At 37.2% G+C, this 14,260-nt stretch overlaps 1 protein-coding gene across 1 annotated transcript in view; it reads right to left on the reverse strand.

The window, feature by feature from the left end:
- Positions 1–14,260, reverse strand: part of LOC114042911 (vacuolar protein sorting-associated protein 45) — a 69,695-nt gene that overhangs the window by 24,814 nt on the left and 30,621 nt on the right. The window contains exons 12-13 of the mRNA XM_027861697.1: positions 7,919–8,026; positions 6,562–6,683 (exon numbers count right to left, since the gene is read on the reverse strand). Of these exons, the coding sequence (XP_027717498.1) occupies positions 6,562–6,683; positions 7,919–8,026 (230 nt within the window). The remainder of the gene's footprint in view (positions 1–6,561; positions 6,684–7,918; positions 8,027–14,260) is intronic.

The raw sequence follows: 14,260 nt of genomic DNA on the forward strand, positions 1-14,260 counted from the left end.
GCTGCTTGTTGTGAAACTTCTTAAAGTAACAGGTACTCGTCTGCTGTCACACTCCAAATCGTATAGGCAAATGATAGTGAGAAGTGACTTTTAATATGAGGGGAGTTTCCCAATGCTGTAGAGGTACATTTTGTTCTACCTTCTGATTTGCATAATCTATTGCCTAGTTACCAAATTAAAGGCAAAAAATCCTTATTAAAGATTACGGTTTGGTAGGAACCTTGTATTTGCCCAAAACAGAACCACTAAATTAAAGGCTAAGAGAGATTAAATCATTAGCTAAGTAGGACCTCATCATGAACACACGTGTAAACACACAAATAAGCAAATCTCAAAAACTGTCTTTTTTTGAATTATCCATACAGCATCTCCGAAGTGCTTTTATAAACATAGGTACTCATATGGAAATCACCTCCTAAAGTGGCCACAGAAGGGTTAAAATGCAATTGTCCTTTAACTCCCAAGGCACAACATCAGGCCTCTATCCAGAAGAGAACCTGAGATGTTTGCTCTGCCTCAGAGCTCAAGGAGAATTTGGGGAAGTCAGAGCGCAATTACCCATTTTGGAACAGAGCCAAAAATCCCAGGCTAAGGCCTTCTGTTCATAAGTACCCCTCTCCACATTCCCCTTCCCCCACAAAAAGAATCTTCCACCATTATAAATGGCCTTGTTCTCCAAACTGACTTGAAAGATGGTATTATGAACAGAAGTTTCCCTTAGCTGGGGTGAGATATTACTATAATACCAACTTGGTACTTTAGGTTCCAAGGAGAGAAGACCTTTAGAAATACAGAGAAAAGCATTTTTATTTTTCATGTATCATGAACACTTCCTGCAGCATCTGGACTTCTTCCTTCCTGCCCTTCCTTTCATTACTGACGGAGCCTCTCCTTGCTTAGTGTAGTCCCACTGTAAAGCAGTATGGCTTTAGGACTTTGGGTTTTTGTTAAGTACTGTGAACCTGCAGTTATTCAGGGGCTGAATTATTCTGTGTATTATGCAATAGACCCTCAGTTTCTTCTCTGACTGATCTGGGCCATTTTATGATTCATTAGCATTTCCCCTAGAAAGAGGGAAGAGGCTGAAACTCAAGGTCTGTCCTCAGCTTCCCTAGGAATGTTACAGGGAGGGGAGTGAATAATCAATAATTGGATTTAATTAGAAATGCCTTCACTGAGCCATAAAATCCTGACCATACTTCCTATGGCAAATGGAGAAAAGTCTTAAAATTGTTTACTCTGCCCATGAAATTTGTTCTGCCTAGCAAAATCATTGGCTTGGGAAAGCAATCAGAATTATTTCATCAAAAAGGATATGTTTTGGTTCTGACGGTCACATACATGAGTATAACAACATGAATGGATCTGAGGGCAGTCAACCAAGTAGTAAATTTTAGAATGCAAACATACAGGGGTAGGCTAGTGTGCAGATATCAAGATTTTTAAAATAGCCTGTCAAGATATTTAGAATCAATGGAAGCCCTTTGGACACAGAACATTATTGGAAAATGAAGCTCCCCAGTATTAATTTCTCACATGCTACCCTACTTATGGTGAGTAAAAAGGCTACTCTAGGTAGTTAAAAAAATTAAATCCCTCAAAATTACCTAGGTTATTACAACAAGGAGAAAGGAAGGCTGCTTTAATCTCTAAACAGGTTAGTGACCACTCCCCATCAAGAGATAAAGAGATGATAATACCTTTGCTTCATGCTTTTAATCTGCCCGGTTAAAAAAAAAAATGGACTGAGCTGTCTAATGAGAGCTTCCAGGAAACATGATGCTGATTCTCCATGGCTTAACTCTGACCACCACCTGCTTCTGGGGTACACTTGCCTCGTCAGAAAGAAAGTTTATATGGAACTCAGGCATGAGAAGAAATGAACAGAAGCAGGTTCTTAGTACAACCAGAGAATAAAGTAACATAGCCTGGTAATTTTAGGATGTCAGAGCATTTTTGTTGAGTTGCATTTACTTCAAAACGAAGAGAGTGCTTGGGATGGTAAACTGTGGGTGTTAGTTATATAAATGTAAGTGAAAGCACAGATACAGGGGCAATGACAGGTAACAGCTAAGCTCCCTGTGTGCCTAACAAACATGATGCTGTCAGATTTTGCTACAGAAATATTAACAAATGTTTCCCTGAGCCTCCCACATCTTACTCAAGTGCAATGGAGGAAGAATATAAAATAACAACAATGATAACAATCACATTCCCTTACCACCTCCTCCCCATTCCGTCCCACATCCTTGATAATTCTCTTTTTCATTCCCTTCCCTTGAAGATTTTAAAAATGAAAGAAGATACTGAGTTGATGACGCCAATGATGGGATATACAGTAAATCTTCTGGTGTGATGGTCAAAGCCAAGGAGGGTATACAAGTTCACTCTTTTGTGTACATCTCCCCGTGCTCAGTGATTCACCATGGCAACTGGAAGCGTTAATTAATGCAGAAAGCAAACATCTGAAAACAGCAGTCAGGACACACAAAAGGAATGAACTACCAATAGAAACACAAGGATACCCTGAGAACCCACGTGGCTGTGCATCAAACTGTTTAAAAAAAAAACTTTCACCCCCAATTCTTCTAGAAATCAATACTGCCAAATATGGAAAACATAAGCAGAAAACCAAGTGTTAATGAAAAGTACCATTTTTATTAGCATTGTAGAAATACTAATTTTAAAGATACTCATGGATTGCAGGCATAAGTACTTAACTGAAGTTGACAAAAGCTGCTACAGCAAAAAAGACTGACCCTTTCATGGTACCCCAAATAAAGGGTTCCACTAAGACCTTACTGAACTACTGAAAAAAGGGAGAACGTGGTTTCTTTGAACTGACTCCCCCTGGAATGCGTACTCATGCAGTTCCATTTTTTTCACCAACCTCTCAGAGTGCTTGTTTCTATCAAGGACGAGCAGTGGGCAGTTTCAGAGTAAGAAAGCAAACTAACAAAAAAGCATAATGGAAATCTACCTTGTAGGAGGAGTAAGATTATCTAGGCAGTATCTGTCTCCAAACCCAATGTGTGGATATGGCTATACTGCAATCTAATTTAATTTAATAGTTGAATGCTTGAAAACTTTGGTACACCAAAGAAAAAGTGTTGTATAAAGAAACAAGACCAGGTAGGAAGGGGCCAGCACTCACAAACTTGTCACATTTCCCTTACTTTCTAAAAAGCCTGTACCCTAAATATGTCCATTTGTGCTGTCACCAGTCCCAGACTGGTATTAAAGATGAGCTCTCCTGCCCTAGGGGTGGATAAAAATCTTTCTTCTTTTTATCCACCTGAGATACAGTAGAGTTAAGGAACCCCGCCCCCCCAAAGGGTCTACAGGATAATTAAGGGGGAAAGCAGTGTAAAACAAAATCAGGTATCAGAGTTCCAGATGGTCACGATTACATAAGCATGGAGATGGGATACGATTCAACTCTATTCTTCCAATGGCCACCTCATCAAATTGTCGTGGTAGAAGCTTAAAGTGTCATATAAAATGTGGGATGTGAACCAATGGAGCTAGGGTTCAGCTGTGCTTTCTCTCTATGTGACTGGGGTTGTTTCTTCTTAGGCTATGCTATTTAAGCCACATACATTGTCTACGTAGCAGATAAAAATGTACCAGTCAGTTAGAAAATTGTCACTATGCAACTAGTTTTTTGTTATTGTTTTTTTTTCTTGCTATATTTTCTTTTGCAGCACCTGAGATTAAAACTGAGAAAGTTCTATCAATGATGAGGCACAAGGAGCAACCACATGAAAGCTCACATTTTAAGACCCTTTCCAAGGTTTCCAAATCAATTTCACCCCAACCACTCCATGAGGTAGGCAGCATAACCATTATGATTACTAGGTTATAGATGATGATATTATTACGGAATTGGTATGGGGCTGGCATACACTAAGTGTCAAACGCTTGTTAATTGCTAACTGACCTGCCCATGATCAGAGCTGCTAAATGTTGGGGCTGGCAGAAGAACCCGGTTCTCCTGATTTCCAGTTCAGCACACTCACTCCCAGAAAGACCACAGTCAGTCACCAGACTCCCTCCTCTCCTCTACTCTCATCGAGCGAGGACCACATCAGGCACCGGGACTCATGTCGGGAGATGATGACTGTGGCAGGTCTGAGATGGTTCAGAAATTGCATCTGGAGTTAAGAGACTGCAGCTTCTACTACTTACTACCTGTGAGGCCTGGGGCAGGGCACAATCTGAAGTTCAATTCCTACAACTCTAAATGTTCTTCTTCCGAAAGACAGGAGAGAGAAGACGGTGGACTCAGGAGGGAACAGGACCCAACTCCTGCTGGACACTCACTGGCTATGTGATGCTGGGGGAGCTGCTTCAGTTCTCTGAGACCATGAGCTATGTGGGGCTGGGGGTTTGGGAGCAAAGTGCTTGATAAACTTGAAAGTGCTATACATCATCAAAAATGATTATGACAACCATGGGCTGAGCCTCTGGCACAGCATCACAAGCCCTGGGGTTGAGTCTTGCCTCTGCCACACCAGCATATGATCACGGCAAAGTGACAACCTGGCTGAGTCTTAAGTTTCTTCACATACGAACCAGAGAGACTACTGTTATCAATTAGATGATAAATATGAAAACATTTTGTAAGTGCCATGCTTATAAAAACCTAAGTTATTATAGTAATTCTACAGATCAGCAAAACACAAACCTCTCATCCCCCACTCCCCAAGGCGAACTTGAAGGAGTTCCTGCTGTGTATTTTTATTACAAATGACTTAGTGTGTGTCCTATAGTTTTAAGAGTCCTTCTCTGGCTTTTAATAATAAAGGCAGCAAATCAGAGCTAAGCAAAATTTTGATTTTGACTGTTAACCATGTATTCATCTCATCAAACTGTTAACTAAGACCTCAACTGGCCAAAAGAACCCAATGGTACCCTTGAAAAAGCACAAGTCCCAGGTTTCAGGTCACTGGTTCCCAGAGAGAGGGGGTGTGAGGGGTGTGTGTGTGTGTGTGTGTGTGTGTGTGTGTGCATGTAGTTTTTGAGCTAGTATTTCACAACGAATGAAAAACAATGCCAGGTTTATGAAGGCCCTCTGCAGACATCCTGCTGTAAAGCAGTTTTATTGTTATCTGGACACACCTTCAGGTGAATGGTAGGAAATAGGAGCAAGACCTGTATGTGCTGTTAAAATGACACCACTTTGAACTTGCTAGAAATTAATCCCAAGAAATCAGAGAGGCTGGTTAACATAAACAAACCACAGACAAAATTTCTTTTGTGACTCATAGTTTTCCATTTAAATGTAAATAGTATATTACTGATGTCCCATAGTTTTTCTTACCCAAAAGTCATAATTCATTGTAAAATACAGTTTTTACTCTTATCCGATTAATTGTAATGCCCCATAGTACACTGAGGAATAATGAATGGAAAGAAGAACGAGCCTTGAAGCATATTTCTCAAACTATACAGCAAATGGCTAACAAGGCTTGGACTGGTTTCCGTTTTGCCCACTCAGCTGACATTTCTGAACCCTGATCCTGAGATCTCTAATATATTACATCTGAATGACTGTGTGTTCTGAATTTAACTCCAAACATTCTGCTAGCAGGCCCTGGATTTATAAAAGGTCATTTCCATCTTCTTTCATGGAAATTGCAGAGATTTTTGAGAGAGGGCGGAAAAAGCTCTATGGAAAAAAGGGAGGAATTATATTCTTCCAAAGAAGATGTGGCAATGCTTGTCACAATGCTTTTAGGAAATTAATCACGTTTGTAAAGTCTTGTTACTTCAGGGATTCTGAACTACAACTATTAGCTAAAATAGTATAGCAATTATAGAAGTAATAAAAAAAATTACCCCTCAGATCCCATGTAAATTTCCCAAAACAGATTAGGTTCTACACAATAATCTAGATTTCTAATACACCGTACATATGATCTTGATTTAGAATATTAGCACCAATTTTAGTACTAGGTACTACACGTGTACATGCTTTGTAACTCAGGCTGGTCCAAGCTGTGGTGGACAAGTTTTTGTTTTTGGCAAAACTGCCTGACCATTGGATTAGAAGGATCATTTCAACCAACTGCTTCCTTTAGGCAGTCCCCATGACAAAAGCCATCCATGGATTGTGTAATTTAGCAACTGTGACTTCATTAAGTAGGGCTCTCAGCTTGCATGCTGTCCACATTTGGCAAAGTCCAGTCACAACCAAAAATAGCAACAACCTGCTTTGGTTGTTGTGAGTGAATTTATTTTGGGCGTTTACTCTACAAGCCCCAGGTGCCACTGGCTTGAGCTTGGAGGGCACACAAGAAGATTTGTCAGATCCTAACAAGCAGGAATATCTGAAGCTTGACTTCAAAAAACAGGTGTGTTTGAGGACCAGGCAAATGTTTCATATGACTATATCTCAATCTTAGAGCTAGCTCCTGGGGCCAGAAGAACTGTCACTTCTCTTGGCCGTATTGGTACTTTGGAAATGATGGTCTCCTTAATATGCCCTAGGTTTATTCTGTGTTCTTCTTTCCTGGTCTGTGTCATTAAGGTTTTTTTTTTCTTTGTTGTTGTTCTTACCTGTCTCTCAGTGTGCTGGGGCCTAAGTAAGGGTACTGATTTTCCTTAAGCTTCCCTTTGATGAGATGATCCAAAGTCTCATATAGGAAAGGTTGATGCTGTGTATAAACATTTTCCACTCCCTAAGACAGAGGGAAATGGTTCTTACATCACTCATGAGATATTTTGCAATATAAACACATTAATGACACTCAGATCAGAAAAAGATGGAGAGTTCTATGAAATAGTTTTAAAACTGAATTCTAGACTCATTTCAATATTTACCTCATCATCAGGTGTTCCTACCCTATAGAAATTACTATATCATTTAGAGCTAGGAAAGGAAAAGGATTTTTATAAACTTATCATCCCCTCTTCAATGATTTCCTTTGGTGATGTTATTTGGTGTTAAAAATGATAAGTGGAGCAGAAGGGAAAAGGAAAGGTATGAGAGAAAATTCACTATGTCTAATAACTACATTGTTTATCTTTTCAGCCTTAAATATTTATTAGGGGAGGGGAATAAGCATTTGTATAGCACCTACTATGTGGTTGGCATTGTGCTAAGTGCTTTTTATAAATATTATCTCCTTCGATTCTCACAACAACTCTGTGAGGGAGGTGATAATAATATCCCTATTTTTTAGGTTAAGTGACTTGCCCAGGGTCACACAGGTAGTAAGTATCTGAGGCCAAATCTGAACTCGGATCTTCCAGACTCCAGGCCCAGCGCCTTATCCACTGCACCACCAGCTGCCTCCATCTACCAAAATTTGTTTTCACTATTTCCTACTCAACTATTAAATTCTATTTCAATACTATTCCAATACTGAAAACTCCTAAATAATAATATTGGCTAGCATTTGAATATCACTTTGACGTTTACCAAATACTCTAAATACGTTATTTTATTTTCTCCTCACAACAACCTTGTAAGGTAGGTGATATTACGATCCCTATTTTACAGATGAAGTTCAATGACTTACCTACAGTCACACAGCTAGTGAGTGTCTGAGGTCAGATTTGGACTCAAAATCCAATCCTCTGTCCCCTATGCTAGCTACCTAACTGCCTAGATGAAACTTTCTCTAGGACGTCTACTGTAATCATTTAACTGACATGGCATCCAATCAACAGGAATTTTAAGATACTTTAAAGTTTGGGGCAAAGTGGATAGAGCACTAGGAGGACCTGATTTCAAATCCAGCCTCAGATACTTGACACTTACTAGCTCTGTGACTCTGGGCAAGTCACTTAACGCTGATTGCCTTCCAAAAAAAAAGAAAAGATACTTTAAAGTTTGTATTTATTCATGTACTCACTTGCAACCTTTTGACCTTCAGTTACTCATCTAGGGAAACATGAGAGATTTTAATACCTTCAATCCTTTGAGGAACTGCTTAGTAATAGCTACTGCATCTTTGGGGCTAAAGAGGTCACTCCCCCTTGCTCGTTTGCCACCATATTCAACAAGGGCAGGCACCAGCTATAGAAAAAGAGAAGAAACCCTAGTTACAAGGCTGTGTCTTTAGATAAATCTCACAAATGACTAGCTCTAATCGCATTCCTTTCTGAGAGGTAAAGTCACATACAATAGGTAAAGTCATATTGTGTATTTTTTTGGTGGTTGTTTTAAATAAGTTTTTATTGGTGTATTTTGCTTTTTACATCACCATAATTTCCCCCAGTATTCCTTCTCCTCCCCTTCCCAGACAGCCATTCCATATAACAAATTATTATTTTTTAAAGACTAAAAAAGAAAAAAAAAAGGAAACAAATCAGCATGCCTGACAAATATGTTGAAAAAGTCTGAAAATTGTGAAATGTACACCACTTGTACCTCTGCACAATGCTGGGTGATGTCTTCTCAGAGTTCTTCTTTTGAGCCATGCTCGTGCTTTATAATTTTGAAACATTCCCTTTTGATTTTTCGGGTGGTTTTGTGTTCCATTTATATCACTGTAGCCACTGTGTATGCTGTTTTCTTAGCTCTGCTTACTTCACTTTGCATCTGTTCATGTAGATCTTTCCATTCTTCTCTGCATTCATCACATTTGTCCTTTCTTATAGCCCAGTAATATTCCATTACATTCACATACCACAATTTGTTTAGCCATTCCACAACTGTTGGGCTCTACTTTATTTCCAGTTCTTTGCTTATCACAGAGTGCTGTTACAAATGTTTTAGTGTATATGGGGTGTTTCATCTTAATTGTTTCCTTGGGGTATGTGACCAGTGATAGAATTCTTGGGTCAAATGGAATGGACATGTTAGTCACATTATTTGCATAACTTTAAATTGCTTTCCAACATGGTTATACTGATTCACAGCTCTGCCTACAATGCACAAGTGAGTCTCTTCTCCATAACCTCTTCAACACCAACCTCTCATCTTTTGCCATCTTTGCCAATTTTCGAGGCGTGAGGTGAAACCTCAGGGTTGTTTTGATGTGCATTTCTCTTATTATTAATGATGTGGTATATTCTTTTATATAGTTGTTAAGTTTGCAATTCTTTTGAGAAGTTTGTTTCATAACCTTTGACTACTTATATACGAGAAATGGCTTCTGGTCTAATCTATTAATTGTTTATATATCTTGGATACCAAACCTTTATCCCCTTTGACTGCTTTAATTCTTATCCGAGGTGTATTTATTTTGTTTGTGCAAACACTTTTTAGCTTCATATAATCAAAAGTTATCTATTTTATCTTCTGTGATTGCTTCCATTCATTATTTTGTTAAAAACACATCTCGGGGCAGCTAGGTGGCACAGTGGATAGAGCTCTAGCCTTGGAGTCAGGAGGACCTGAGTTCAAATCTGGTCTCAGACCAGACACTTGACACTTACTAACTGTGTGACTCTGGGCAAGTCACTTAACCCCGATTGCCTAAGCAAAACAAAACAAAAACAAAAAAATAAAAACAAACAAAAAAACCCCACATCTCCTAAATATGTTTTGCATTACTTTACACACACAATCCACATCAAATTGCTTGCCTTCTCCAGCAGGGGGGAGGGATGGGAAGGAAGGAGAGAATTTGGAACTCAAAATTAAAAAAAAAAATATGTTACAGTAGATAGAGCACTGGCCCTGGAGTCAGGAGGATCTAAGTTCAAATCTGGCCTCAGACATTTGATACTTTCTAACTGTGTGACCCTGGGCAAGGTCCCCAATTGTCTCACACACACAAAAAAAAGTTAAAAACTGTTTACATGTAATTGGGAAATATTTATTGAAATAAAAATATATTTTAAAAAAGAATACATCAACTACTCTTAGTTGTGAGAAGCATATGATTTGCTTTTCTTCTAATTTTCTACTAGAGCTTTAATATTAAGGTCACATATCCATATGGAATATGGTACAAGGTATTGGTCTAGACCTAATTTCTACCAGATTGCTTTTTCATTTTCCCAGTAGGTTTTTTTTAATCAAATAAAGGGTTCTTTCCTATTTGGAATAACAGGAAAGTAATTTATGTTTTCCAGTTTATCAAAAACTAGATTATTAAGTTCCATTGTTTCTGACTCCCCCTTGTCTAGTTTGTTCGACTGATTGACCTCTCTATTTTTTAACCACTACTGATGGTTTTGATGACTGCTGGTTTATAATACTGTTTGAAGTCAGGAAGTACCATTTCCCCTCTGTCTTTACTTCTTTTCATCATTTCCCTCGATATTCTAGATCTTTTATTTTTCTAAATGAATTTGATTATTTTGTTGAGTTCTGTAAAGTATCCCTTTGACAATTTGATTGGTACAGCATTACCAGTGTAAATTAATTTTGGTACTAGTGTCATTTTTATTATATTGATATTTTTATTATATTACATTGGCTGGGCCACAAGTGCTGAATATTCCTCCAGCTATTTAATTTGTTCTTTCATTTCTTTAAGGAGAACTTTGTAATTGAATTTACACAAGTCATCTGTGCACTTTGGTAGACTGACCTCCAAAGATTTTTATGCATTTTATAGTTCTTTGGAAAGGGATTTCCCTTTCTCCCACTGCCTCTTGGATTGTGTTACTACCGCTCTGAAAAATACTATTGATTTTTGAGGGTTTATTTTGTAGCCTGCAACTTTGTTGAAGCTATCATCTCAATTACTATCCTTCATGATTCCCTAAGATTTTCTAAGTTAATCATCATATCATTAGCAAATGGGGATAGTTTTATTTCCTCTTGACTTATCTTTATACCTTTCATTTCTTTCTTTTTATTGCTATTGCTAGCATTTCCAGAACTGTAACAAATAAAAATGCAGAGATTAAATATTTTCACTTTATTCTCATTATTTCCTGGGAAAGGTTCATGTGTATTGCCATTTCTTATGATGCTTACTTTTAGTTTTAGAAAGATACTTTTTATGAAATTTAGAAAAAGTTTTTTTATGCCCATACTTTGTAAGGATTTTAGCATAAATGAGTGTTGTACTTTATCAAAGGCTTTTTCTGAACCTATTGGGATATTCTGTGGTTCTGGATGTTGTTGTTTTTAATATAATTAAGTGATTGTTTTCTCACTGTTGAACCGTCCTTGAATTACTAGTATAAATCCAACTTGGTCATTATGATTTCTTGGATGAATCACTTGTAGTCTGTTCAATATAATTTTAAAATTTTGAATTGATATTCATTAACGATATTGGTCTCCATTTCTCCTATGCTTTATCCTTCCCTGGTTTAAGTAGTAGGACTATATTTGTCCCATAAAAGGAAATCTGTTAGAGTTCTTTCCTCCTCAGTTTTTTTTAGAATAATTTAAAAATTTTAAATAATTTTAAATAATAATTTTAAAAATGATCTTTAAAAATATAATAGAATTCTCCAATGAAACCGTAAGGACGTTTCCTGCCCACCCCCACCTCCGCTGCCTTTGTTAGTTCCTTTACAACTAGTTCTATTTTCTTTTCTGAGACTGATGTAAGATCTCTATTTGGTCTTCTTTTAGTCTGAGTATTTTACATTTTTTTTTCTTTTGTGTTCTCAGTTTTGTTAGCATATAACTCTGCATAGTAAGCTCTGATAATTCTTTTTATTCCTTCTGGTTTTGTTGTGATTTTACCTGTTTACTATCTTGTTGATTTGATTTTCTGCCCATTTCTTTTTAAACAGATTGGCTAAAAGTTTGTCAATTTTATTAGTCTTTTAAAAGAACTAGATTTTAATTTTATTTCTAATTTCTCTAGAGTTTTTTTCTTTTGGAGAGGTTTCCAGTTTATCTATTTCTTCTCTAATCTAAAAAAATCTCCTTTGTACTTATTTCAGGTTTATTTGTTGGTTTTCAAATTTTTAAAAATGCACACTCAGTTCATTTATCTTTTCTTTTTCTATTTTATTACTATGTTTACAGGGATATGATTTTTCCTCTAAGGATTGCTTTAGCTGCATCCCATAATTTTTGGTTATGTTGTGTCATTATTTCTTTTCATATGATTACTGTTTCTGTGATTTGACCCACCATTCGTTGTTAAATCTCCATTTGGGTCTGTGTCTTTTCTTTGTGCTCTCTAAACTTACTAGTATTTTAATTATATTATGGTCTATAACGGATATGTTTACTACTTCTACTTTTTACATTTGTTTGTAATCATTTTGTGCCCTCATATACATGGACAGCTTTTAAAAAAAATTCCAGGTGGTGCAATTATACATACACACACACACACACACACACACACACACACACACACACAAAACACTTTAGCAGTCCCATACAGAAGACATCAAAAGTCTTTTAGTTCCAATTTCTCCAGCAATTTATTCAAGGCTTTATCTTCTCCTTTGTTTATCTTTCGGTTAGACTTATACAAAACCGAGAGAGGGACATTGAACTCTCTTACCATTATTGTATGTCTGTCTATGTCTTCCAGTAATTCAATTAATTTTTCCTTTATGAATGTAGATCCTAAGGCATTTGGAGCATATAAGTTTAATACTGATATTGGTTTGTTATCTAGGGTTCCTTTCAGCATATTGTGGTTTCTTTATCCCTTTTTAGATTATGAATGTTTGTTTTTGCCTTGTCTGATAACATGATTCTAACTCCTGATTTTCTGGATTCACCTGATACATTGAAAATTTTTCCAGTCAGCCCCTCATTTTTTTTCCTGTATGTCTTTGTTTTTCAAATGTTTCTTGTATTTTTTGTACACGTTGCAGGATTCTTTCTTAACCAGATCTTTTTCATTTTACTGGGTTATTTAATCTATTCACATTTAAAGTTATGATATTTCTAATATTTCTTTTTTCCAAATCAGGATCTTCCCCTCTCTTCCTTTGTCTCTTCAGTTATTTTAGCTTAATCTGCTTTAAGGCATTTCTATTCCCACTAGCTCTCTTCCCTTCACCCTCAATTTCCCTCCTCCCTTGATTGTTACCCCTTTCCCTAGTTTTGGAGTTTTGCTTAGCTTACTCGCTTTATCTTTCTTCCTTTTACCTAGTTATTTAATTCTTCCTCTTTTTTTCTTTCAGCTAATTAGTCAAGTAAAATCCTTCTTCTTCATCCCTTTCAACTTGTTTTATTCGTTAAGTTTTTAAATTTTTATTCTCTGCGCTTTTTCTATAAAAGATTTCTTCCTCTTATTTTCTTCATTATTTTTCTTCCCTTTCTATTTATTTTAGACTTTCATTCTTTAATTCGTGACACTTATCCTTATTTTACTTTCTTTAGTCTCTGTATTCCTCATGGAATTAAAGCTTCTAAGGTACCTATTTTGGGTTACCTCTTCTAAACAGTTTCTATATTATTGCCGTGTAGATTTTTCCCCCGGCCCCTTTTTCTGCTGTGCTTCACTCCGAGAAAAGCCAATTCCTGCAAGTGAGAGAGAGGATATTGTGCCATGGAATGAATTTTCCTATGTCCCTGACTGGGCAGCTTATTATTAACATTTGCCTCTTCCATGGGCATTTCCCCCCAAGTGCCTTGAAATCTTCTCCCTGGGTCCGGGCCTTCCCACTCTTCCAGGTGTCACTTCCCTGCTCTCCTTCACCTCAGGCAGGATGACTGTCCTCTCTAAGAACTGCAGATGACACCCACAGGAAGGTCCCTATCACTATTTATAGGATATCTTTCTTCCTCCGTAGGAGCATTAATCAGTGGTATTTCCTCTGACCAATGAAACACGATTTTCCCCTTTATTTGCCCCCTTTACAGTCTTTCCCTTTGCCTCATGAACCACTCCTCTGGGGGCTCTCTTCTCCCTAAAAAATGACAGGAGTTATTTTCCCTTCATTGTTAACCTTTGGCTTGATTAGGTACATCACATATTCTCCTTTATCTTTTTCCTTCCTCCCTCCCCTTTTATGTGCCCTCTCATTCTGTAATTTAGTTCCAGAAAAAAAAAGATTTATCTACAGGCAGGATGTTGTGAGGGTGAATGCATGATATTTCTCCACCATCAGTTCAATTTCACTTCTGCTTTCACTCTTGACTCCTTGTGCACTTTTGGAAAGAAATCTCTTAATGGTCTCCCTGTTGTTATTTTGTTGCTTTTATCATCAGTTGCTGTATGTGTTTGCCTTTCTTGTATATTTCATGTCTGAGATGTTTAAAAAGCAAATAACTCCTTCAGGTCTGAGTTTCTTTACATGAATGCTTCAAACATTTCTTTTTTATTGAACATTAATCTTTAGGCTCAGATTTTCAGAGTAGGCCACAATGGGCTGTATTTTCAACACTTTTGCTTTTCAGAACAAATTATTCCATTGCCCCCTC

This window comes from Vombatus ursinus, unplaced genomic scaffold (genome assembly GCF_900497805.2).
Source record: "Vombatus ursinus unplaced genomic scaffold, bare-nosed wombat genome assembly UNPS02014768.1, whole genome shotgun sequence".
NCBI classification, from domain to species: Eukaryota; Metazoa; Chordata; class Mammalia; order Diprotodontia; family Vombatidae; genus Vombatus; species Vombatus ursinus.